The following is a 27,251-nucleotide window of genomic DNA, read 5'->3' as shown; positions in this document are numbered from 1 at the left end:
ATAGAATTGTCTCTAAATTCACGTATCTTTTCGCACTCCATCACATAGTGACGGAGGGTGTGCGTATAATTTTGTTGACAGTTTACATTTGGTCAGGTCTACATCGGCAGATAATGAGAATTCCCAAAGATACTTGTAACCGAGTCTAAGCCGAGCAGTAGTAACATCTAGAAGTCTGCTGATTTTATTGGATGATCCATAGATGTGTGGCTCCTCTTGCATGATAGTATGATGATAGATGGAATTACTGGTGTCAATTTCACTTTGCCTCAGATCTACAAGATCTTGTTGAAGTTCTCGGTGTACTGCTGCTCTCAGATTGCTCATTGACAATCCAAGGTTACACTCAACGGCTCCTCTAAAGGCAGATTCATTGGCTAACTTATCAGCTCTATCATGCATTCGGAGGCCAACATGAGATGGAGACCACATGAAATGGACTCTGTTACCATCCTTAATAATTTTGTTGTATTTGTGTCTAGCTTCGGACACGAGCATGTTACAGTTATTGAGCAAAGAGGAAAAAACTAAACTATATTTGGATCGTAAGATAAATGGGAAAAATTGGTCGTCCATAGAAAACGAAACATCTGGAATGATGGTATACTTATGGAAATTCGCATCGTTACGAGCCACCAGTATTAGGGCTGTGAAAAATCACAACAACAAATGCCAGACGACCTAAACTATGGGAGCTTGATGAAAAACCTAACAGTAAAAGCCAACAATATTCAGGACTGTGAAACATAATCTAAATATACTAACCCAGTACAAGGTACGAAGCTGGGAACATCTCAGTATTGCAACAATCATTTATTTATTTATTTATTTATTTATTTACGCATATACAAGAATGTACATAAGGAATGTGAGGATACAAATATGGTAATTACAGTCTTGTAAAGCCACTAGCACGCGCAGCGTTTCGGGCAAATCACTTTTAAAGGTTTTTCATGATCTGTTGTGTAATATTGAAATTTAAATTAAATTTCAGTTTCTTTATTATGCACCCCATACCCATCTTGTGGGCGGAAGTGGAAAGGGTTAGAGGCACATAATCGATTCAGGAACTGAACCTCATAGTTCATTTAGCTAAGCAAGTGACAATCTTTTGAAGCTAGTTACACAATTCAAAATATTCAAATTCAGATGTTTATTCAGGTAAAGTACATACATACTAGGGGTGATACAATATACTCGCAAATATACTCTCCAGATACCAAGCAGAACGCCTTAAAGGAGACCAACGTCGTCTATGCCTTTAAATGCCCACTTGGGGACTGTAAGCCCCAAAGAACTCAGTATATAGGCAAGACAACAACGTCTCTTTCCAGGCAATTACCAATGCATAAGCAACAGGGCTCCATCAAGGAACATATAATCTCTTCTCACAACCAGACCATCATCAGAGAAATCTTAACAAACAACACAGAAATCATCGATAGGTACAGTGATAGCAGGCGCCTCGACATCAGCGAGGCACTACACATCAAAAAGTCAACACCGGCAATGAACAGCCAATTAATGCACAACTATATTCTACCCACTTTAAGACCCCGAACCAATATGGAAGCAACAAGAGGAAGTATGGGCCAATAGACCTTCAGCAGTTCTCATATCCAATAGATTGACCCTCGTCTTCCCCACTCCCCTCGTCCTCCCCATCATCCCCTACACCCCCGTCCCCTCGTCCTCACCACCATTCTCCCCTCCCCATCCCCTCGTCCTCCCCAACATCCCCCACTCCCTCTGTCCCCTTGTCCTCCCCACCCTTCTCCACTCCCCAGTCCCCTTGTCCACCCTACCATCTCCCACTCCCCTGTCCCCTCGTCTTCCCCACCATTACCTCCCCCTCCCCATCCCCTCGTCCTTCCCTCCATCCCTCACTCCCGTCCCCTCGTTTGATGCGTTCTTAAATGATCTGAGGTTCCCGTCAGAAAAATAGGAACATCAAATGATCTGATGTTCCCATCACTGAAAAGTAAGAACAGTTAAAAAAACGAAATGAAAAAATGAAAAAATAAAAAATAAACTATACTCACGAAATGAACAGTATGGTAAACAACACATCTCAGTTCCAATGCATTTTCACACAAAATAATTAAATCAAAATGAAAATAAATTGAAATCTATGAAAATTCAATTTATCAATGCAATCGGAAACATTGAAATGGAATTGTAACATATTTAGTATAGCGTGTGTTGCTTTTACGTGCAACAGATAGAGCTGTTTAAAAAAAACATGTTTTTACCTGTCACAGGTGTGGCATCTATATAGTAGGTATATAAAAACATGCGCGTATTCGAATGGAAAGTTGTGTCAAAATTTCAAAGCAATCGGTGAAGAACTTTTGGAGATTAGCGACTTTGAACAAACATTTCCATTTTTATTTATATAGATAAATAACCAAAGTTGACACGTTAATTGTAAGTATCTCTGTCACCTTTGATTACACTCATCTCCTCAGGATAACTGTGACGATCTTGTGTCTGAAATCGACCTGCAAATGAATGACACAAATAAGTTTGCCAAAGCATGTGCTCTTAAAGAATAGAGCTAATTACTATTTTGGATTACCTCTGAGCAGCCTAAATTCAAATACAAAAACTTTATATATAAATGTCTGTTTAATACATTTTAGTTGGGTTCGTTTACATAAGTTTACAGTGCACAGAAAGTCATAATAATAACATAACATGAATATCTGACGATGAGAATATAATAAAGGACTAATATATATTAATCGTTCAAGGATTTTATACACAAGATTTTCACACTCTGAACACTCTCAATTAACAGACTCCAGGGTATCCCGGATCAAGTCCCTCTCGACACACAGTTCTTGCAACATAGATCGGACTTCCATAGGACTCAAAATGCCTGTCAGTAAGCCAGAAGGAAACTACTTAGTGACAGTGTTTTTTTCAAAATTAAAGTTGTCCAGCTGTGGGGGGGGGGGGATCTCCCTGCTCTTCCTACTGACTAGTATAATTTGAGTACCGTAACCACTACACCAGCGCACACAGAAATCACAGTAACGTGATGCATCAAATGAACAAAGTCGTAGACCATGTCGTAGCTCAGTCAATTAAGGCAGCGTCTGGGATGCTCTTGGAGGCAGGTTCGAATCCTCGTCACGGCCCTTGTGTTCACTAGACCAGCGATTGCCTAAAAGTGTATTAAGCCCCTGAGAGCCACACATGCACTCGGCAACACTCGTGGTGCATCTTGGGTATAGTTTTTTCATTGAGTCCCTGGACCTCCAATCCCTACAGGGGGGCCCGGGCTGTGCTGATCCGTGGGTGGGGCTCTCCAGGGAGTATGTTAAGAGAGAGTGTCCTCCTGATCCATGAGGTGTGTGAGGGCCTCCAGTTCCCCCAGAGCCGGCCTGTCCTGGTCCCTAGGGGTGGCCTTCTCCAGAGAATGTCCCGTGAGGTGGGCGAGGTGTGTGGGCGTGTACCCCCGCCCGTTGACCAGGTGGGCGTCGCTCCCCACACTCACCAGCTTACGGGCCTGGCAACACAACACACATCAGTTAGCTGGGATTCAATGTTTTGCACCTGCTGTAAGTTAATGGGTAAAGTAATTTTCAGGAGAACGTTCTAAGCCAGTATGACTACATAGCTTAGTTAAAGTTCATAGTAAACCTATCTGGAAATGTAAGTGAACTAGGTGAGCACAGTACACTGTACACCCTGCCAGGTACATTTAGGTGAGCACAGTGCACTGTACACCCTGCCAGGTACCAGTTAGGTGAGCACAGTACACTGTACACCCTGCCAGGTACCAGTTAGGTGAGCACAGTACACTGTACACCCTGACAGGTACCAGTTAGGTGAGCACAGTACACTGTACACCCTGCCAGGTACCAGTTAGGTGAGCACAGTACACTGTACACCCTGACAGGTACCAGTTAGGTGAGCACAGTACACTGTACACCCTGCCAGGTACCAGTTAGGTGAGCACAGTACACTGTACACCCTGCCAGGTACCAGTTAGGTGAGCACAGTACACTGTACACCCTGCCAGGCACCAGTTAGGTGAACACAGTACACTGTACACCCTGCCAGGCACCAGTTAGGTGAACACAGTACACTGTACACCCTGCCAGGCACCAGTTAGGTGAACACAGTACACTGTAGAGTGTAGACCATTGTACACCAAGATGGTCCACCACCAAGAAATCACTACCACCACAACATAACACAATACGCCTCTCTCTAAATGGTTTATAAGGTGTACCAAACAAATGGGGGTATTCCCTATCAGGAACAGGAAGCCCTTAAATAACCTGTAGAGAACTGAACCTAGTAGTCACCTCAACACTTGCTGGCCAGACCAAGAGGTGCTTATCTTGACAGATCGAGTGAGGAGCACCTCGTCCACAGTACCACACTAAAGATAATAAGATATGGTATACATGGTGTACTACAGAGAATAACAGAACACACAGTCACTTGTTTCATAAATACACTGAACACAACACAGCATCAAGACCACTGAAGAGCGCTTGTGGGTGTGTTGTATTAGGTACATATTTACCAGCTTCGTGTAGAAATTAAGCCTCAACAAAGATATGCAAGGGCAAATAAATCTGTAGGTTTGGTGTTGAGATGGATACTTATGGTAAAGAAAAACTGCTATTACTAGCATGTTGGATAGTACAGTAACTGAGCAACAGGTTACGAGGCCTGATAAGGACAGATAATCTCAGGAGTTGCTCAGCTGATGCCTGCATGCAACAGGGAAGTGTGCTTGGCGCCTTGCTCTGCAATGTCTATTTAAACAACTAACTACACCTCTTGCCGGAAGTCTTAAGCCTATACTGATGACTGAATTCTATCGTCTACTAACACAAGCGAGGAAATACTCACTGCTATATTCATTAATCACTTTTGCTTCCAAAAGATACAATATTTGCCTGGGCATATGTGACGGCGTGTAACATTTTCTGCTGAGAAAATGCAGTCGTTATTGATAACGATTGATAATGATAATGGTAATCTTTACGGTTTTAATATAGTAGGAGGGGAGATACCCGGCGGTGCCCGGGGTCTCTGTCCGTTTCTTACTCGTTCTCTCCCTTCCTACCTCTCATTCTCCCATTTCTGCTTCTCTTCCATTCTCCCTCCCTCTCTTCCATTCCCCCTCCCTCCAATTCTCCTTCCCGTTCTCTCTCCCTCTAACTGATAATGATAATAATAATTTTATTTAGGGAAAAGTACATACATACAGAAAGAGGTACAATCAGAATGTTGGATGTCTAGATAGATCTAGGATATAGGCTAGACCACCCACTAGAAGGTGAAGGGACGACGACGTTTCGGTCCGTCCTGGACCATTCTCAAGTCGATTGTGACTTGACTTGAGAATGGTCCAGGACGGACCGAAACGTCGTCGTCCCTTCACCTTCTAGTGTGTAGTCTGGTCAACATACGTCAGCCACGTTATTGTGACTCATCGCCTGCATCTAGTATATACTATGCCTAAAGCCACTAGTACGCACAGCGTTACAGGTAAGATGTGGATATGTAAATTGAAACACTAAGATTTAAAACAAATTGAGATTAAAAGCAAGAATTGAACTAAAGTTGAAAAAGAAGAATGACATTAATTGCATGTTAAATGGAACAACGGAAATGGCAACAGAATAGCAGATAAAAATTTTAACTAAATAAGCAGTTGGAATACAATTATCTTTAAGTTTATAAATAGCAGATATCAGCAATGTTACAAGTTAGTCAGTATATTATTAATCATTAATGCTTAATAATAGTAAGACACAGGTTCGCATTTGAGTAAAAGTATTCTGTTAAACATTTATGATATTCCTATTTTGTATTTTCTAAATAATTTAGGCCAGAACAGGTAGAGGGCCATGTTAAACGGACTAAAAAATTACAAATGGCACACTTCTGCCCACAGTTCAAGACTCACTGATAAGCATAGACTGCTGATTTCCCGCTAAAAGAACGTTCTTAAAAACGGTGAAAATTATTGCAGAACCCGGCATGCAAGCGACTCTTGTCTATACCAAGCACGTCTCCCGCCTCTTTCCCAGGCGTTCTTGAGCGCCTAGCGAGGCTCTTAAAGGTGAGGGCAGCAGAGTATTGGGTCCTCGGGCCCGCTTTAACTTAATATTAAGTTCAAGCCTTCTTTCTCTCTCTCTCTCTCTCTCTCTCTCTCTCTCTCTCTCTCTCTCTCTCTCTCTCTCTCTCTCTCTCTCTCTCTCTCTCTCTCTCTCTCTCTCTCTCTCTCTCTCTCCCCCTCTCTCTCTCTCTCTCTCTCCCCCTCTCTCTCTCTCCCCCTCTCTCTCTCTCCCCCCCCTCTCTCTCTCTCTCTCTCTCTCTCTCTCTCTCTCTCTCTCTCTATCTCTATCTCTATCTCTATCTCTATCTCTATCTCTATCTCTATCTCTCTCTCTCTCTCAACAAACCGTGTCAAGTATCTGTCACACACTTGGCTCCATCTTCATCTTGTGGTCAACATTTAGTTTCTTGTCCTCGTTTTAGTTTTTTTTCTTTCGCCTATGTTGTTGTTGTTGTTATAGATTCAGCTACTCTGAACAAGTTCCAAGTAGCACGGGCTATGGTGAGCCCGTAACTTACCTGGCACAGGAGCGGGGCAAGTAGCACGGGCTATGGTGAGCCCGTAACTTACCTGGCAAAAGAGCAGGGCAAGTAGCACGGGCTATGGTTAGCCTGTGTCTGCTTTCGCCTAACCCCAGTCTTATAGCCCTCACACCTTTCTCTCCTTCACTTTCACCTCTCTCAAACATACTCATCTCTTTCTCACGCCTACTCATCTCTCTCTCACGCCTACTCACCTCCCTCCTCTTTCTCTCAATCTCCTCTCCCCTCTTTTCCTATGATCCTCACCACGCTAATACACGCCAGGTATCCACAAATAAGTCGAAGAAATGTAGAAAAATAAGCGTGGCACTGAAAGAAGGCGTTGTAGAAGCCACCTCTTTCAGCAACTTTATAGCTAGATTTAACAAAGAATTCGACCGTCAGAATAGCTAAATTATAACGCAAAGGGTACAACAAGGCTGGTGGCTGGGCATACATAGCTTGACCGCATTCGATAGGTAAGCACCTTCCTCCCCTCCCCTGCACACTCTTAGCTCAAGCTTACATTCTCCTCAGCTCTCCTTGACCTTCCTCACATTGTTTCATCTTCAGCCCTCAGATGTTTCCCTCTCGCCCCCTCCCTGACCTTCCTCACAGTGTACCAACCTGCACCTACCCTCTGCGCTTCGCCACCTTCCCCTCACCAAACCCTCGTGCTCCGCCCCTTCCCGCGTCGCGCGCCTCGCTCCCCTCTGGCAAGCACCACGCCGACCCACAGTGCAGCAGGCAACTTAAATCTGGTCTTGAACTTGATCTTGAACTTGGACTTACGCCGCATTCTGCGGCATCCTCCCCCTCCCCCTCTTCCCCCACCATCCATTTCCCGCCCCCTGTCCTGCCGCCCGCGGTCCCGCCTACTTGTCGACCGCGCATGCCCTCTCCCCGCCCACCCCTCATCAGCTCTCAGGAAATTGATCCGCAAAACAAAGGAAGACTGTCGACATGGTGCGCAGACGACACGTGGAATGGGGAGATGATGGGGTTGAGGGGAGTGAACGGGTGGGAGAGGTGGGGAAAGGGGTGAGGCCTGGAGAGAAGTAGGACATGAATGCGCTCGTCTGGCAGCGGCCCGCGCGGACAGGTGTGGCGTCTGGAAATACCCAGCAAACGCAACTTTCCGCTCTCTTCGAGGAGATGAAAACTGTGCCTGTCAGAGAGCACCTATGTCAACCCATATTGTGTTCGTCAGTAGGAGCACTTCAGACGAACCCTCTCTTTTTGTTTTCATGCCAATCTTGTTTTCTTGATGAGAAATGCGTTAACAAAATGCTGAGGAGGATACTAGAGAGGGGGGGGGGGGCAAAGGGGAGAGATCGAAGTATAAAAGAAGTGTTCCCAAAATTAAAGAAAATTAGGAGCTCTGAGAGTTTTGAGCTTCCAGCGCCATGAGCACCCGGCGCCTGGAGCACCCACCGCCTGGAGCACCCACCGCCTGGAGCACCCAGCACCGGAAGCACCCAGCGCCGGAAGCACCCAGCGCCTGGAGCACCCAGGGCCGGAAGCACCCAGCGCCGGAAGCACCCAGCGCCTGAAGCACCCAGCGCCGGAAGCACCCAGCGCCGGAGGCCAGTAGCGGGCGGCGGGACTGGAGGTTCCGTTAAAGCTGCTGGTCTCTCGGGTGGCGCGCTGGCTCGACCTTGACGACCACGGCCAGAGGCGGGTGGAGTCCCGCCGAGTCACCCCCCCCCTCCCCCCATCATGCTGCTAGGGTGAGGGGTCACACCCCCACCATGCACCTAGGGTGTGGGGTCACACCCCACCATACAGCTAGGGTGAGGGGTCACACCCCACCATGCTGCTAGGGTTAGGGGTCACACCACTACCATACAGCTAGGGTGAAAGGGTCACACCCCCACCATGCACCTAGGGTGTGGGGTCACACCCCCACCATGCACCTAGGGTGTGGGGTCACACCCCACCATGCTGCTAGGGTGAGGGGTCACACCCCTACCATACAGCTAGGGTGAAAGGGTCACTCCCCACCATACAGCTAGGGTGAAAGGGTCACACCCCCACCATACAGCTAGGGTGAAAGGGTCACTCCCCCACCATACAGCTAGGGTGAAAGGGTCACACCCCCACCATACAGCTAGGGTGAAAGGGTCACTCCCCCACCATACAGCTAGGGTGAAAGGGTCACACCCTCCACCATACAGCTAGGGTGATGGAAGTCCCCCCTCCCATTCTCTCTCCCCACCACAATGATGGAAACCAGACTCCCACAACACAGGGATGGGAGTCCCTGTACATGACTAGACCACATAACTAGACCACATGACTAGACCGCATGCCTAGACCACATGACTAGATCCCCGCCAAACACACACCGAAACTACGACGTTGGTACAACGTTTGAACAAGTTTTAACACCTCCTAACCAGTTATAACAACCAATATAGCAAGTTGTACCAACGTTCTAATACGTCATAAACACGTTAAGCCAAGATGTAACAACTTTATTACAAGTTGTATCAAGCGGAAAATAGAGACAGTTTCGGTTTGTGTTTCCAGGGGACCGCATGACTAGACCGCATGCAGTGAGGGGTGATGGCTGGGTGATTATATCCTTCACAATGAACACAAACGTTTTACGGGTAATAGTTATATTTCTTGCGGAAAAAAACGGAACTAACGTATTATTTATAACCAAATTTGTTAAGGAGCCGGGAAATAAAATTTTGCACCTTGCTCAAACGCTTTCAAATTTTGTGTACATAATCTACTAGGCACATACTCCAACTTTGTCTAAATAATCACCAACGTAACTTGAAAAATAAGAAAATGGAAAATAATTATATAAATAATTATTTGAAAATTTAAGATTTTCAAATGAGCCTCATACATATCAAAATCACAAATTGTTCATTTGTTATTTGTTATTTGTTCATTTGTTGTTGTTATGTTTTCAGAAGAGCATATGATCTTCATTTTTATTAGTTATTATTATAGGATTCAGAATAGTTTACTGTAAAAATAATTGTCATATGACATTTGAAATATGCGCCAAAGTTTGGCAAAAAAAAATGTATAACTCCCAACATTTAAGGTTTATGACAAAAACAATCTAATAGGATTGTAGAACAGACAGCTGTACACACTATATGTAAAAATGGTGAGAATCGATCAGAAACTGGATTTTGATGCCGATTTAAAGTTGAAACTCAAGTTTTAGAGATAATTGAAGTTGAAGTTATCGACAATGAATAAGGTAGTTCTAATTCATTAATTTACTTGTATGTTTTAATAAACACTGTCTGGTATTCGTACTCGAATATGTGAAATTTGTAGGTCAATATGTGTTGAAATGAAGTAAAAAAAATATATAGGAATAATTATAATGATTTAGGGGATATATATGTATTCTTTATATAAGGGATAAAGCCCTAATCTGGTCCCTAATCATCAAAACAACCTAAAGAGACAAAGTAAATAGAGTTTGAAATCTGAAAAGATCACCCCCACATATATTTATAGACCCAAGTTTTGCCAGTTGTAGCCGATTTATTTGTTGACCAATTACATTCTATCTTTACATAGTTAAGGACGGGTATGTACTCTACAGGATGTAAAGTTTACAACAAAATCAGATAATAAACAGAGGAGAAAAAAAGAAAGAAAGAAAAATGAAAGAAAGAAAGAAAAAAAAAGAAATAAAGAGAGAGAAAGACAGAAATCTCCCCTAAAAAATAAATTTGTGGACATTGGTGAAAGTAACAGATATTAACATTGGGCAATGTATTTATATGATATATAACAAAATAGAGCATAATAACATACTCATTATTATTTGTTTTACTATGAATTACTCAGCAATGCTACAAAGGCACCAGCTGCATATTCACTTTGTGGACACTTCTTACTACTATCCTTCTTTGTGCGTCGGACGGGTGCTTGCATCTCTTTATTACTGCATTATACATCAGTTCCAGTTGTTGTTGTTGTTGTTGTTTTGGAGGGATATTCCTGCGTGGGCCCCTAAGCCTCTTGCTGGCCCACTAAGTGTTTCTGTTTTACTTGGGCGGAGTATGATTATTTATGACTCATATGGTCGCTTCAGTAAGATTTTGTCCGATGTGTTTAACAACTTCTTTTGCTCTGTTGAATCTAAGTTGAAATCTTAATGGGTTTGTAACTGTGCACTGTGTTAGATAATGTTCCAGTGGTCTGTCGGGCATTTCTCCACAGTGCTGACATTTCCTCTCATCTTCCGGAACCTGTAAGCCTATTTCCCATGCACATGGGTATCCAAGCCTGATGCGATGTAAGTGCACTTCTGTTGTTCTACTGTTCCCTTTCATCAAACTAAGTGGTTCGTAGTTGGTTGAATTCTTGTACCAACCCGCAGATCCTGATGTTGCAACTGCTGTGTTGTGGTCACTGAACATCTTTTGCATTGCTCTGTTTCTAATTACTTTCTTAATCTGTGATAGACTCTGTGGGATGTAAATGTCTACATTTCTTCTCTTATTAGCAAGTTTTGCAGCTTCGTCTGCAATGTCATTTCCTATTATTCCCACATGAATTGGCACCCAGTTGATAAGTACCCGACGGCCTTGACGTTTGAGTGTTTGCATTAATGATATGATATTTGTGATCAGATGGATGTTATCACGTATGTGTTCTTGTTGCAAGGTTTTGTTCCAGTTAATAGAAGCTGTTCTCCTTATCAACAAAACATTCGTCTTCTTTTTTTAATTTATCTAAAGTCAATCCTGAAAGTATTGGGATGAAACTTTCACGACGCTGAAACCATTAAGTTGGAGATTTGTTTAACATTTATTAGTAATTTTCACATAATTCGAATATTTTGTCGACTACCGGCCCTTAAATTTTTGACCTAGCGGGTGTTGATCATTAACTGTTTATTTATGGTATACAAAGCCGCTAAAGATTGTGAAAAGATGCACAGGTTCGTAAGTGCTTGCGTAACTGCTTCGTGAATCTGGCCGGTGAATCTGGCCCCCTGGTGTTGTTACGCGCGGTGAACCATGAGACAGTCTATATACTCATCTACAGATGGATAAGGACATGTTGACCAGACCACACACTTGAAGGTAAAGGGACGACGACGTTTCGGTCCGTCCTGGAACATTCTCAAGTCGATTGCAGGTGGGGGAGAACCCTGGGTATTACCAGGTGGGGGAGAACCCTGGGGAGGGCTTACCAGGTGGGAGAGACCCAGGGTGAGGGCTTACCAGGTGGGGGAGGCCCAGGGTGAGGGCTTACCAGGTGGGGGAGACCCAGGGTGAGGGCCACATGGAGTGCAGTGTTCCCTCCAGCACCCCGTTGGTTCACTTCGGCTCCACCCTCCACCAGCACCTCCACCATGGTCGTTGCCTCCAGCTCCACCTCCTCCCGGCTCCACCTGGGGGAGAGTGACCAGGTGGGACAGGCCGCCGTGGACCAAAGAACTTCATATAGCAGCAGTATCGTGTGAATAATTAGCATCATAATGATCATCATAGGAACCGTTAATGTCATAAAAAATTAGCATCATATGAACGGTTAACATCATAGGAATAGTTTGATGTCATGGGAAGAGTTAACATAAAAAAATAACAGTTAACATCATAGGAAAAGTTAACATCAAAAGAGCAGTTAACATTACAGGAAGAGTTAATATCACGGGGAAAATTTAACATCATAATGGGCATTAGTATGAACAGAAAACACCACAGGAGGATTACAGATCATGAGAATGACAGAGAGAGGGAGAGAGCGAGAGAGGGACAGAGAGAGAGAGAGAGAGAGAGAGAGAGAGAGAGAGAGAGAGAGAGAGAGAGAGAGAGAGAGAGAGAGAGAGAGAGAGAGAGAGAGAGAGAGAGACAGAGAGAGAGAGAGAGAGAGAGAGAGAGAGAGAGAGAGAGAGAGAGAGAGAGAGAGAGAGAGAGAGAGAGAGAGAGAGAGAGAGAGAGAGAGAGAGAGGGAGAGACAAGTGACGGGGCGCCGTGCGCCTGACCCAGACTATCTCATAATTGATGAGGGAGAGTGCCTCTTGTTGCCAGCCCTTCCCTCGCATTCTTGTGTCACCCGCCACTGACCTTTGTGAGGCGGCGGCGCCCTCGCCTAGTTGTCTGCTTGGGGGTAGTCTCGTTGGTAGCCGGGTAGTCTGACTTCTGTTGGGGTAGTCTGACTTCTGTTGGGGTAGTCTGACGTCTGTTGGGGTAGTCTGACTTCTGTTGGGGTAGTCTGGCGTCTGTTGGGGTAGTCTGGCTTCTGTTGGGGTAGTCTGACTTCTGTTGGGGTAGTCTGGCGTCTGTTGGGGTAGTCTGGCGTCTGTTGGGGTAGTCTGGCGTCTGTTGGGGTAGTCTGACTTCTGTTGGGGTAGTCTGACTTCTGTTGGGGTAGTCTGGCGTCTGTTGGGGTAGTCTGGCGTCTGTTGGGATAGTCTGGCTTCTGTTGGGGGTAGTCTGGCTTCTGTTGGGGTAGTCTGGCGTCTGTTGGGATAGTCTGGCTTCTGTTGGGGTAGTCTGGCGTCTGTTGGGGTAGTCTGGCTTCTGTTGGGGTAGTCTGGCTTCTGTTGGGGTAGTCTGGCTTCTGTTGGGGTAGTCTGACTTCTGTTGGGGTAGTCTGACTTCTGTTGGGGTAGTCTGGTTTCTGTTGGGGTAGTCTGGCTTCTGTTGGGGTAGTCTGACTTCTGTTGGGGTAGTCTGACTTCTGTTGGGGTAGTCTGACTTCTGTTGGGGTAGTCTGACTTCTGTTGGGGTAGTCTGGGTTCTGTTGGGGTAGTCTGGCTTCTGTTGGGGTAGTCTGGGTTCTGTTGGGGTAGTCTGGCTTCTGTTGGGGTAGTCTGGCTTCTGTTGGGGTAGTCTGGCTTCTGTTGGGGTAGTCTGGTTTCTGTTGGGGTAGTCTGGCTTCTGTTGGGGTAGTCTGGCTTCTGTTGGGGTAGTCTGGGTTCTGTTGGGGTAGTCTGGCTTCTGTTGGGGTAGTCTGGCTTCTGTTGGGGTAGTCTGGCTTCTGTTGGGGTAATCTGGCTTCTGTTGGGGTAGTCTGGCTTCTGTTGGGGTAGTCTGGCTTCTGTTGGGGTAGTCTGGCTTCTGTTGGGGTAGTCTGGTTTCTGTTGGGGTAGTCTGGTTTCTGTTGGGGGTAGTCTAGCTTCTGTTGGGGTAGTCTGGCTTCTGTTGGGGTAGTCTGGCTTCTGTTGGGGTAGTCTGGCTTCTGTTGGGGTAGTCTGGTTTCTGTTGGGGTAGTCTGGCTTCTGCTGGGGTAGTCTGGCTTCTGCTGGGGTAGTCTGGGTTCTGTTGGGGTAGTCTGGGTTCTGTTGGGGTAGTCTGGGTTCTGTTGGGGTAGTCTGGCTTCTGTTGGGGTAGTCTGGGTTCTGTTGGGGTAGTCTGGCTTCTGCTGGGGTAGTCTGGCTTCTGCTGGGGTAGTCTGGCTTCTGTTGGGGTAGGTGAGTGCAACAGTTGCCTCACTCCCTATTGAATGCTATGTGAACATATGCACCAGATGAAAGGAAACTTGCCCAACAGTTTCTGTCCTGCCCGAGAATTACTGTGCTCCGAGATCCAGAACTATATATAAACATTCTTATGTACATTCTTGTATATGCATAAATAAATAAATAAATAAATAAATAAATAAATAAATAAATAAATAACAGCACAAATGTCACCCAACAAGAGATAAGAATTTAAACTTTAATTTAATAAAAAATATATATACAAATTAAGAGCATGAGAGACTGAATATCTCCTAAACAATTTAGTCAAATTAAAGTATCTCCAACAAATCCTCAGAGCCAGATGAAGTGTTTGCCAGGGTGCTTAAAGAATGCAAAGAGGAGCTTTGCGAGCCACTGTCTACCATATTTAATAAATCAATAGAATCAGGCAGAGTGCCAGGGTCGTGGAAGGTTGCTAATGTGGTACCAATTTTTAAGTAAGGAGATAGATCACTTGCGTCAAACTATTGGCCAATTAACCTAACGTCTATTGTGGGAAAGTTATTTGAATCGATAATTGCAACTACAATTCGTCTTCATCTTGAAAAACATAAATTAATAAATGATTCGCAACATGGTTTTACAAATGGCCGTTCATGTTTAACAAATTTGCTATCTTTTTATTCCAGCATAGTTGAGGCAGTTGATAGTGGTAAGGATTGTGATGTTATGTACCTTGACTTTAGCAAAGCTTTTGATACAGTGCCACATGAAAGACTGATTAAAAAGATAGAGGCTCATGGTATTGGGGGGTGCTATATTAAGCTGGACTAGGGTATGTCTATACCAAAGGAAACAGAGAGTTAGTATAAATGGGGTTAAGTCAGAGTGGGAAAATGTTGTAAGTGGAGTGCCTCAGGGCTCTGTCCTGGGACCTCTGTTGTTTATAATATATATAAATGATTTAAATTCAGGTTTGAGTAGCAACATATGCAAATTTGCCGATGATACACAAATAGGCAGGGGAAATAAACACGGAAGAAGACTCACTATCACTTCAAGTCGATCTAAATAGGGTTTTGAAATGGTCAAAAAATTGGAGGACAAGTAAATTATTAAATACTAAACCACATACCAAAAAATGAAGAGACGACGACGTTTCGGTCCATCCTGGACCAATATCAAGTCGATTGTGACACTGTCACAATCACAATCGACTTGTCACAATCGATTTGATAATGGTTCAGGACGGGCCGAAACGTCGTCGTTTCCTCATTTTCTGGTGTGTGGTTTAGTCTTTAATAATTTACTTGTCCTAAAATTTGACATAATGATGTCTGTGAACCGTGAGAAGGACTGCCAGCTACAAGAGGGCGCCTCACCTGGCGGAGGCAAGGCGCCTGTGTGCAGTGGTGATGGCGAGGCTGAGGACAGAGTAGCCGGCGGCCGGCAGGGTTGCATCCGCACCATCCAGCAACGCTGCCTTCACCACCTCTACCTGGTGGCCGGCCACGCCGTAGTGCAGCGCAGTTAATCCATTTCTGAAGCAAAAATGGTGATCAGTTTCCCTTAGCCCAACCACTTGGGCTGTACGGTCTCGCTTCATACAGGTCAGCGTTCAATCCCCGACCGTCCAAGTGGTTGGGCACCGTTACTGCCTTCCCCGTCCCATCCCAAATCCTTATCCTGATCCCCCTTCCCAGTGCTATATAGTCGTAATGGCTTGGCGCTTTCCCCCTGATAGTTCCCTCCCCTTCGGATCTTTTAGCTTGGTTAGATAAAGTTTAATTAAAGTTATTATATAGCACTATTTAAAAGTATATGATTTTTAGTGAAATGAATTCAAAATACTCAAAATCGTTTCAAAGTTAATTATATAGGCTTTTAAACTGAACAAGCGATTGACAAATGCTGTTAAATGTTGTGCCTAACACAATTTTAAAATTAACAAATCCCAAAGAGAAAAATCAGGTAGACATTAGGGATTTTAAGCCCCAAAAATATGTTTAAATTTACAGAATAAAGTAAGTTGGAAATTGGGATTTATAATTAGAAGCGGTAACAATAATACATCTAATGTGATTAGGAACGTAACAATAAAGGGATCTATAGTAAAGAATAAGAGAAAACTTGTCAAACAAGAGTGGCACTTTGTAAAAGGATGCTCGTGTGAATCCCTTATGTGTTTTTTTAAATGTAGACAATTCGTTTTGCAATTACTGATTAATGCAATTTTTCCACAATAGAATGATAAAGGGATCTTTAGTAGTTCGGTCCGTCCTGGACCATTCTCAATCGACTTGAGAATGGTCCAAGACGGACCGAAACGTCTTCGTCCCTTCACCTTCTAGTGTGTGGTCTGGTCAACAGAATGATAAGATAATTAGTTAATAATTCATAAAGATTGGCACATTTGCTACTCTCCACGATTCTGCTGAACTGAAATTATTTATCAAATATAAAAGTCAAGGGCTCACGAAGCTCTTTCTTACCCAAAGACCTTACCTAAGGTCTTACCCTTACCCACGGACCTTACTTCAGGACCCAAAAGACTTCGTCTGGTCCTGCGCGCCGGCCCGCATGTGGATTTGTTGAGACTGAATTTTTGTGTCTGTTTAATAACTTCAATAATGTTTACAAGTTGTTTAACACACTACACTACAATTTGTTTAATAACAAACAATTCAACGTTTTCTTAACTATCTACAAAGATTTGTTCCGTAGGTATAATGTCGAGTTGTTCTCTAGTGAATACAGAAACAAAGTATTTATTTAGAATGTTTCCCATTTCTTGGGCAATATCACTTACAAGCCCTAAGGCAGTTTTTCAAGGGACCAGTCTTCCCTTCCCAGCCTTTGTTTTGTACATCTGGAAAACCCTTTGGTTTATTTGCCTGCCCTTCTATTCGCAGGTCATAATATCTTTTGTTCTACTTTTTTAACCGTTCTTGACAATACCAATTTGTTCTAGATATCCTTCCCCATTTTTTATATGCCCATATGCGACGAGGTAGACTGATCTAATTTTACCGCTAACTAGTAAATCAGCACATTATGAAAATATCCATGTTATATGTCTTATTTTAAGTACATTATGAGCATCAGAGATTATGTACAAGTTCATCAAAGATTATGTACAAGATTATGTACAAGTTCAATTACTGATGGTAACATTACCATCAGTAATATTACGATGGTCGGCCCATCGACTGGTAATATTATTAACCTATTTAGTAGTGTCAGCTAACCGCATCCCTTTTTTTGTTAAATTTGCTCAACAGATGGCCTCAGGAATGACGGAAGTTGCCGAAAATTAGTATTATGCTACAGTGTCGGCCAGGCATAGTGGAGCTTGTTTAGTGTGTTCGGTGGGTGTCCGCGGGTGACGGCTGGCCCTGGTAAGGCCCCTACAGCAACAGTTACAAAATGCAATGAAAACTTCACTAGAATCCTGTGGCATAATATACGTGAAAATGCATTGTACCCTACTACATATGTCGGCCATAATGGGAAGAGCGCCGGTGGTAAGGTAAGAACAAAATATTGTCTGAAACAACTAGGGGTGTGGTGAAGACATTTTGTGCCTTCTGTAATCTTTTTTTGCGCTACGGCTCACAGGGTAAGTATAGGGTGCACAATAAACTAGCCGCCGCTGGCGACAACGACCAATGCTGGGTAAATACAGGTATCAAATACTGTGCGTCTTTTCATTTGTGTGTTGCTCACTCGGCTGTTAGTGATATTTTTACCACTGTATTGCTTTACGTTGCCTGATAACGATGTTCCGGTAATTTTGTTATATTTGTAAATGTAGCGATTTGTTTAAGTAGAGAAAATAATAGAAGTATAATGTGTGAAGTGAACCCAAACTGCGTGCTGTAAGGGAATCGAACTCGGGACCATAATAATAAATAAGTCAATATTAATATTAAAGAATAGTAAATACTAACACGATAACAGTTAGCAATAAAAACAACAATTGACGGGTAACGGATAATAGTAAATATCATAGTAGAGTCAAACCAGTAAAGGTGAACAACGAGAACATCCTAATTTTGGTCTTGGCTAGCAGAGGTCGGTGGCTGCTTTTCAAGCCTAGGCTCACCTGCTCAAGTTAAACGATGGGAAACAAAAATCTTGATCGCCACCACAGTTATAAACAAAAATGTGAAACGCAGCAGCTAGGTTGAACAGTTGAACACATTTCTTGTTTTAATGGATAATTGTCAACAAAAATTATGAAGAGGTGAGCAAGAGCATATTATTATGGAACCTTTTTGGCCGGTAATGTTGAAGCTACACATTTTTATATAGATTGCTCAAATGCATTAGTTAATAATATATAGACTATATACACCTGTCATCTTCATTTGCAGGTGTTAGTATACATTTGAGTTGTTCAGTGCAGCGGGGTTTAGGACCAGTGTTAATGATGGACGAAACTAACCTTTTTGTCGATATGGGGCAGATTTTGTTTATAATATTGATGAGTTTAAAAAGCCTAACGAATCGGTGCCATGTGAAGCTTGGTTAATCAGGGCTTACCAGCTGAGTGCCTCATGCAACCAGGACATGTCAAGAGAACCAGGCTGCATCTGTTTCTAAAAAAAATAATTCGAGACGAGCTTTTGGAATGAACGGTGTCGAGAAGACCCATGCCCTGGGGGACACAGATGCGGTCTTAAGGGCTGGACACAACTGGAGGGACGGTGCCAAGCTGACAGTGTTACTGGTTAGTATATTTCATAGCAGACACTCCGTCAATCTATAAAGGTGATTGCGAGTCCAAAATAAAGGTGGAATTTTCCCCTCCTCTCGCTATGCTAGATCCAAACCCGAGGGGATATAATTTAGAGTGAAGGTTTTAAAAAACTAAATATCTTGCCACTAGCAGAGAATAAATTAGAGACATTATTAACCACAATACTTGGAGGGGGAAAGGAGAGAATTAACAGACTAAACAATGATATGACATGGGTGGACCACAAACAAAATGACAGGTATAAACTTAGTATTATATACACACAGGGATATTAGGAAGAATTTTGAAGGTGTCAGAATTGTAAATAAATGTAGAAAAGAATGATCCCAAAAGGTTTGGGAACCTATATATCAGGTGATTGAAGGTTGAGAGATATAACCAAAGTTCGAATTGATGCTAAACACCATAACCAACACGTACAAAAAAGAAAGCGAGGACGTTTCGGCCCGTCTTGAACCTTATCAAGTCTCGGGTGATTAGATAAGGAAGGTGTGTGATAATGGAAAGTGTTGTCAATTTTACTGTCAATTTTGTCGATGGCACTTCTATTTTCTATTTTCATTCGTGCGTCGTGGTTTGTTATTTTCCAATCACATTATTGTAACTTGTTCTCTGCAGTATACTCGCAGCTACGGTAAGGCAAGTAGACAAGTAGTTAGGAAAAGGCACTAAGCCAGTGCAGGCGATGAGTCACAATAACGTGGCTGAAGTATGTTGACCAGACCACACACTAGAAGTTGAAGGGACGACGACGTTTCGGTCCGTCCTGGACCATTCTCAAGTCGATTGTGATTCAATCGTTCGACTTGAGAATGGTGCAGGACGGACCGAAACGTCGTCGTCCCTTCAACTTCTAGTGTGTGGTTTGGTCAACACTAAGCCAGTATATCTGTACAGCAGCTTGGCACGAAAAACGACTTGGTGCGGATAACAAATCTGGGCCATGAGTCTAATGAGTAAGCAGGTCTATTGTAAATTGGCATTAGTGTTTCGGAGAAGACATACGAACATGTCTTCATTATCAGATATGTGGGTCGAGTGTCAACTCTTATGCATTCGGAGGCCAGTATGAGATGGGATCCACAGGAGACACACTGATTCCATCATTGATGTTTGAATTATAATTACATGAGGGCTACCATCTCTAGTGACCCATGGTATGTGTGTGTGTGTGTGTAAACTTATGAACTCTGTTCATGGGATAGTTATGGGGTTCATAGTAAATTAGACTAACTCTAGTGGCTTCGAAAGGAACACAGGAAGCTTGCCAAACTCCCCTGAGAGGCCACAGCTCTCTCGACCGAGCTATTGAGAAGTTTTCAATTAGATAGACAACAGTAATGTCTACGGGAGAAGGGTGTAACGGAGCGGAGAAAGCTGCGTATAGATGAAGTTCAGTTACTAGGGGGGAGATCACTCACCTGTCAGCCTGATTCCAGACAGCTCCGGCGGCCCGCAGCCTGCGAGCCAGGTCGATGCGGCCCAGCCAGGCTGCCAGGGCGAGGGGGCCGAGGTGCGGCCCGGCCGTCGGTACCGTCACGGCGGCCCGTCTCTCCACCAGTACGGCCAGGGCGTCCCGTGACCCGCCTTTCACAGCGGCCACCAGCGGCGTGTGACCCGTCTCCACCACGTGGTCTATACGCTCCATCCTGCACCATATTGATCCTTAACATCCTGCACCATATTGTTCCTTAACATCCTACACTACATTGGTTACATGCGACCCGTGTCACGCCCGCTGAGCGCCCCCAAAGGTACTTACTGAGAGAACTTGAGGAGGTCGGTGAGGACGTCCCTGACAAGTGTAGCATTGTCCTCCTGCACGGCCTCCACCAGGTCCTGCCCGCTGCTCGGTACACCTGCCCCAGGAGTACACAGTCAGTGCTGCTGACGAGCCCACCACCACTACACCCCGACCTCAGAAGCCTATCAAGGCTTCTCTCGCCTTCGATAGCCTACTGCAGTTGCTCCCCCGCCCTCGGTAGCCTACTGCAGTTGCTCCCCCGCCCTCGGTAGCCTACCAGGGTTGTTCCCCGCCCTCGGTAGCCTACCAGGGTTGCTCCCCACCCCCTCGGTAGGCTACCAGGGTTGCTCCCCCCCCCCTCGGTAGGCTACCAGGGTGTGGACTCTTAAGAATTACATTATTTGCTATTATTTCTACAGAACGAGAAATTCAGAAAAGGTCTATAATAATGTTCTACTCATGGTTTATTAACTGTGTATGTGCAGCCAATCAGAGTGTCAATTTGTCTATTTTTATTTACCAAACGAATGTACAAAGTATGTTTTAGTTACTGGAGATTGGTAAGATAATGATAATGGATGGCGTCAACCCATCCACCTGTTTAGACTGTACTTTTGTAACTATGTAGACTATCGGACATTCATAGACGTAATGGACAATTAGATAGTAGAATTTGGTATTATTCACTTTATAAGAGTCTGACAAGCTAAAAATCAAACTTAATCCTAGCCCTAGTATAGTACATTTATGCACTATATTACATAAATAGCGTGGTATTAGGCCTAGGAAGGTTAGGTTAAATTCTCTTTGCAACATAAGTATAAAACCTTTTTTCGGGTTGTCCAGATTCAATAGTATTGATTTCTTATTGCCTTTTGCGGCAATATATGTACGATGATCGTTATCGTTACTATAAGTACTGTCTAAAGAGGAGGAACGGGCTGCTGGAGTGGACTCACTCTTAGTCCTGATGGTGATGGTGGTCCATGGGCCATGGTAGTCCTCCTGAGTGAGCCGGACACGGACCTGCCTGGCCTGTGCAGGCACCAGACCCTCCACCAGGCAACTCGTCCCACTCCCTCTGCAAATAATTAGTTAGCCTTAAACCTGATGGAGTCGAGTGTTGCGTATTACAGCGCCAAATGTTCATTTACCCTCAGTCAAGGCGAGTGATCGCCTCGTGCCTGCCTCCGTCGTGTCGTGCTGGGGGAAGGAAGGAAGGGAGGGGGGCACAGTTGTGACTTATGGAGATATTATTGTTAGCACCGTGTTAGACTTGGCGCTCGTGCCGGCCGTAAGCACAGTGTATGAAGTCCCAGCAGGTCACTGTGTGCTGAGCCTAGTTTGACTCCTTGTCGTAAAATGGTCATCACCAAAAATGAAATATTGCCGCCATCTATAACTATGGGTTGTCAGTAATTTATGAACGATTTCATTGTTTCTAGTTTAAAGAACCTTACGAAAAGTCAACAAGTAGGCGCAGCTATTCACCTGTCAGGGTGGTTGGACCGGTTCTGGCGTGAGAGGAGGGGAAGTAGGTGGCGGCCGGTTTGATGCACCTGTTAAGGGTGGTAGATCCGGTTCTCCAGGATTAGAGTATAGCTGACCGGTCAGGCTCACCTGTAAATGCTGGTCCAGCCTGTTCTGGGACAGAGAAGTTGGGCAGTGTAGATCTGGGTAGGTTTTTCCGGAAACACCTCCGTCCGGTCCAGCTCCTCCTCCATGGGTCCCTCCTCTAACCCCTGTAATGGAAAATCTTGAGCGGGCATTCAAGGTCGAGCTACTTCTCAAGTTCAAGTATGTTTATTGAGATAAGAAAAAATACATCTCAAAGGGATAGAGTAGCTTAGGCTATTTCTACCCCTCATATCTACCCCCCTAAGCTGCTCCTCAACGTTCAACCTCACTCGGACTCATCAATTCAAAATAATGATGATTTAACATTAGATATTTTGAGTCATTTGCGGATATGTTAGTTTTTATATCGAAAAGTAATATTTTTAAATAAATTAAAACTAACAATACGCAAATTAAATTACAGCATTTTGGTTTAAAATAAGGTAATATATGAATTTTACTTTACGTGATAATTGTATGCCTTTCTGGCGCCATACTATCAAATGAATTGACAAAATACTATTGAGACCTGTGAATGTTCGCACGCGCGCGCGAACTCACAAAAGCACGAGGAATGCCACCCGACTGGTCCCAGAACTGAGAGGCTTGACCTGCTACTGCACGACCTAGGGGGACGATGGGGGGTGGTGGTGGTTGACGGGGTGTTGGTGGTGGACAAGGGAATGGAGTAGATAAGACAAGAGAGTGGATTAGTGGGAAGTAGAGCGGATTAGTGGATTAAGCACCAAATCCACAAAGATTCATACCAGGAGCGGTTGAAGGCCTTAGGGCTAACACTGTAAACCACGACATGACAGGGCGGATCTCGTCAAAACTTTCAAAATACGGAACAATTTGGAGGATGTTGATCCACACAACTTCTTCAAAAGGTCAAACGTGACAGACAAGGAGCAAAGGTTTCAAGCTCAGCAAGCCACAATGTTGGACCTCCAGCATAATTTAGTGCCTTTTTGGGGGGGAAGGAGGGCGGGGTAGCGCTTTATTTGAAAAAGTACAATTCATGTTATATATTTAAAAATGTGCACTTGTGTCGATAACCTGTGGTGCCCATCACGTGTATCCGTTCTTCAATCATATGACATTATAACCCACGGGAGGCAGCTGACACGTGTCGCGATGTGAATGGTCGGATGATTAAGAGACTGCCACCCAGCGTAACGCTTGAAGTCCTGCGGGCCTTTATCGCCCAAGCGGAGCCCTGGAGAGCTCACTTGGGCTGCCAGGTTATAGGGGTCGGCACCACTCAATGGTACTACACACGAATTTCGGAGAACTGCATTTGATGGTTGTATGAAGGACTGAATATGATTAAGATAAAGCTGACGCTTCGAAGAGGGTTAAAGAGTGGCCAAGACGATCATCAGATTTACTGTCAAAAAATGAATTGTGATTCTTGCCACATTGAAGCAGAAATCGGCTGGTCAGAAGTAGTTCTGGAGTCTATAAAAAGTCTTTAATGAATAATCATTCGATGGCCTGTGCAGGAAATTAAGCTGCCTGGGGGAATTCCCATGAGCTACACTACGACCGTCGCCTGTGTGTGCTGATTGAAGACGTGGACTCCAAGCTCTCACGTGTTATCTTGAGAAGCTTGAGAAAATTTTTGGGGCTTAGCGTTCGTGCGGCCCGATCTTCGACCAGGCCTCCTTTTTGTTACACATCCCCCAGGAAGCAGCCCGTAGCATCTGTCTAACTCCCAGGTACCTATTTACTGCTAGATAACAGGGACATCAGGGTGAAAAGAACATTTTGCCCATGTGTCTCCGCCTCCACCTGGGATAGAACCCGGATCCTCAGGACTACGAATCTGAAGCGCTGTCCACCCAGTTGTCAGGCGCCCAGCATGTTATGCAACACCACAGAAAAATAATGTCGTTCAATAAACACGAAACCATTATATTTGCTTTAAAAAATTTGGTCTATGCTGGACGAAGTACTTCAGGACTTTGATCTGACACCCAGACAAGACCATTCGGAGGTAGTAGTTCATAGCACTATTGAGGCAGTATACGAACAGTCAAAACCTCATGGACCCAACCCCACCACCCGTCAGAGAAGTGAAGGTCGTAATCGATTTCGGCGAATCATTCCTCCTCAGTGAAGTCGGGTTCATTCTCGACTCAAAAACTGGATTTCCAGATTCGAATCCCGGGCAGGACAGAAATGGCTCGGCGCGTTTCCTTTTGCACCTGTTCACTTAACCGTAAATAGTTACCCCAAGAGTTAGTCAGCGTGTCCTGGGGAGGATCAGTAATTCGACCTGAGGGGAAGAGGCTCGATATCAGCCTACCATGCATATGTCCACTGACTGCTTGTTCCGACAAGATGAATTATTAAACGCGCGTAACTCTCAAAAGTTATCGAAGCTGTACTCCAGATCATATCAGAATTGTAGCCAAAATTACAAAGACTAGACAGGCAGCCACAACTCTGACTGCCTGCTTTTTTAGTTTTAGCATTTCTGATTTTTAGTTTGCAAATATTACTTAAATTTTCTCCCGTAGATTTAATGGCATGTTTTACCTGAGTTTACCCGAGAGCCACTAACACCAGTGGCATCGACGAGGACAGGAAGCCGGCGGCTTGTCGAAGATCCCCCTAATTGCCTTGATGATATTTTCCAGCTGTAAAAGATCATTAGTAGTAGTAAAAACTTAGTCGTTTTGTGGCTAGTAAGCCGCACTAGCAGTATCCGGTTTATATTGTTTAATAAATATTAGTGTGGGTTGTGTGTGGCAGTATTTGCTTTGCTTATGTTGTGGCTAGGAACCAAAGACCTCTTGTAATGCAAGAGGTCTTGTATTACAAAAAAAATTAAACCTAATTCATTCGAAAGTTCCGGTAAGAGGTTAGGCTTTACGAGGTAACGACCAAAGTCTTGTAGGAACCAAAAAATCTACATTGCCATTTTTCTCTTTGATATTTATGTAAATGAGAATAATACAAGATACCCGATGTGTTTTACAATACATATAGTCTGTTGACATTTAAATAAAATAAAACATGATGTTAATACAAGACATTATTTCATTTTAAATTTCAAACACTGCCAGAGTTCCCTCACTCGTAAACCCTGGTACTCACGTCCTCGTCCTGTAGGTAGGTGTCTGGGAGGACCTCCTTGGCGTAGGCCAGCTCCAGGTAGTCCTCGTAGGCGTCGCTGACGCCCTCACCCGCTCTGTCACAACACACAACAGGTGTAATGAGGACGAAATTGATTAATAAAGATTAAGCCACCCAAAAGGTGGCACGGGCATGAATAGCCCGTAAGTGGTGGCCCTTCTGAGCCATTACCAGTATCAATAGATGATACTGGAGATCTGTGGAGGTGCGACTGCACCCTGCGTGACGGGAGATGTCTCCCGTCTGAGTGGTGGTGGTAGTTGGGAGAGGTAATTGTTGTGATTTTTTAGATGTTAAACCTGAGGGGGTGGTGGTGGCGGACCTGAGGGGGTGGTGGTGGCGGACCTGAGGGGGTGGTGGTGGCGGACCTGAGGGGATGGTGGTGGCGGACCTGAGGGGGTGGTGGCGGCGGACCTGAGGGGGTGGTGGCGGCGGACCTGAGGGGGTGGTGGCGGCGGACCTGAGGGGGTGGTGGCGGCGGACCTGAGGGCTGTGGTAGAGGTCTTGTATTACAAAAAAATAATCTAATTCATTCGAAAGTTCTGGTAAGAGGTTAGGCTTTACAAGGTAACGACTAAAGTCTTGTAGTTCTCGCCTTCTCGAGGGAATGTTTAAATATCTTGTCAGTCACAAATCCTCAGCTGTGTGAGAGTTGTGGCCACTATATATATATATTTGTTTTTGTTTGCAAATCATTTGCAAATAATTTAAATTCAAAACATAAATGTATTCATTAGTCATTCAGAATGGTATTTTTGCATTGTACATTTTAGATAGTTCAGATACCGTTAGTGTACCTCTTGACAATAATCGCACTCAAGCCCATTCAATATATCTCTTGTTATCTTCTACAAGGACATGTATTGGGAAGTTTCAAAACTATTGTTCGAGAGATAGAAGGTTATAGTTTGGTAGTAGTGCCATCCGTCGGTCAATACACAAGGAAAAATAGTGAAATTCGTTATAAAACTTCATAGGAGTACAACAGTAGCTATTCTGGACGTAAACTCCATAGTACTGGAGCTTCAAAATAGGGTTGAAAAAGTCTTGGGTACATTTTCAACGGCAAGCAGATACCAAATAGCTCTACAGATTCCATGGACAAATTTAACTGTTCTTTATATTCATTTCCAAAATTTAATTTTCGTACATTAAATGTTATGAGTCACGGCCAAAATTAGTGTATTAATTTCAGGTTTTAATGTAGTTAAAAGCTTTATGACTTAAGAGTAATGGAAAGTTAGTCAGGGCATCGAAGATTAGGTTCATATTTATTGGTTAGATTTAGCCTCATGATCCCTGCAATGGATATTTATTATGTGTAATTTACATATTGAGTGAGGTTGTGAGAATGGTTTGATGTTAAAGAGCGGGAAGGCGAGATGGCTGGGTACACCATCAAGGAAATGTATACGTTTATCTCAGAATGTTCGACAATATGTTTATTGTTTGTGATGTGTGTCTATATATGTATGGACACGTTGTACTGAACGGGGTGAGGATAGATTGAGCTACCTCATCCCTTTGTGTGTATTTTACTTCAATAAACTTATTTCAATTTCCTTAAATTCACCTGGGGCTGGTTGTATCGGTGGGTGAGGCGTGGCCGTGGTCACCTTGGGTGACCCCGGGGGCGCTGCTGGTGCTGTGGTCATCACCATCCTGGTCCCCCCACTCGACCCTCACCCAGTGGTGACCCACACCCCCCACACGCACCTCCACACCTGCCAAAGGAAGGACATGTTACTTGTGGGGGTCAATACCTATTACAGGTACCATACGAGACAATTAGTGGTTAACTTATAGGCAAACAAGACGTCAACAGTGCAGGCGATGAGTCACAATAACGTGGCTGAAGAATGTTGACCAGACCACACACTAGAAGGTGAAGGGGCGACGACGATGTTTCGGTCCGTCCTGGACCATTCTCAGGTCGATTGTCCATTCTCAAGTTAACAGATCGAGAGACC

General features: G+C 44.2%; 2 protein-coding genes across 10 annotated transcripts in view; one reads left to right on the top strand and one right to left on the bottom strand.

Moving 5' to 3' along the window:
• Positions 1-1,902: 1,902 nt before the first annotated feature.
• LOC138360007 (fibronectin type 3 and ankyrin repeat domains protein 1-like) lies at positions 1,903-27,198 on the bottom strand. Its single transcript, XM_069319895.1, has 9 exons — positions 26,855-27,198; positions 25,243-25,336; positions 22,141-22,262; positions 21,480-21,601; positions 20,539-20,635; positions 20,198-20,425; positions 15,397-15,555; positions 11,860-11,998; positions 1,903-3,514 (listed from the first exon to the last, which is right to left on the bottom strand). Exons 3-9 carry the CDS (start codon positions 22,242-22,244, stop codon positions 3,326-3,328), a joined length of 1,038 nt encoding a protein of 345 aa, XP_069175996.1. The 5' UTR covers positions 22,245-22,262; positions 25,243-25,336; positions 26,855-27,198; the 3' UTR covers positions 1,903-3,325.
• Positions 17,423-27,251, top strand: part of LOC123747268 (protein bric-a-brac 1) — a 169,323-nt gene continuing 159,494 nt past the window's right edge. For 8 of the 9 annotated variants that reach the window (XM_045729316.2, XM_045729315.2, XM_045729324.2 and 5 more), the window contains exon 1: positions 17,428-17,543. In XM_045729316.2, coding sequence (XP_045585272.1) covers positions 17,446-17,543 — 98 coding nt within the window. In that variant the 5' untranslated portion in view covers positions 17,428-17,445. Of the gene's footprint in view, positions 17,544-27,251 lie in introns of all 9 variants that reach the window. The other variant, XM_045729313.2, reaches the window with a different exon arrangement.

The sequence above is a fragment of the Procambarus clarkii genome, chromosome 94 (genome assembly GCF_040958095.1).
Source record: "Procambarus clarkii isolate CNS0578487 chromosome 94, FALCON_Pclarkii_2.0, whole genome shotgun sequence".
NCBI classification, from domain to species: Eukaryota; Metazoa; Arthropoda; class Malacostraca; order Decapoda; family Cambaridae; genus Procambarus; species Procambarus clarkii.
Note: the sequence above shows the minus strand (reverse complement) of the source record. Positions and strands in the feature narration are given on the sequence as shown.

Excerpts from the sequence above, each read along its gene's own strand:
- LOC138360007 (XM_069319895.1), bottom strand. The coding sequence starts at position 22,244 with ATGGAGGAGGAGCTGGACCGGACGGAGGTGTTTCCGGAAAAACCTACC. Across the intron at positions 15,556-20,197 it reads GTCTGGAATCAGGCTGACAG|AAATGGATTAACTGCGCTGC; the intron begins GTGAGTGATCTC and ends TTTTTGCTTCAG. Across the intron at positions 3,515-11,859 it reads CCCTGGGTCTCCCCCACCTG|GCCCGTAAGCTGGTGAGTGT; the intron begins GTAAGCCCTCAC and ends TTGTGTTGCCAG.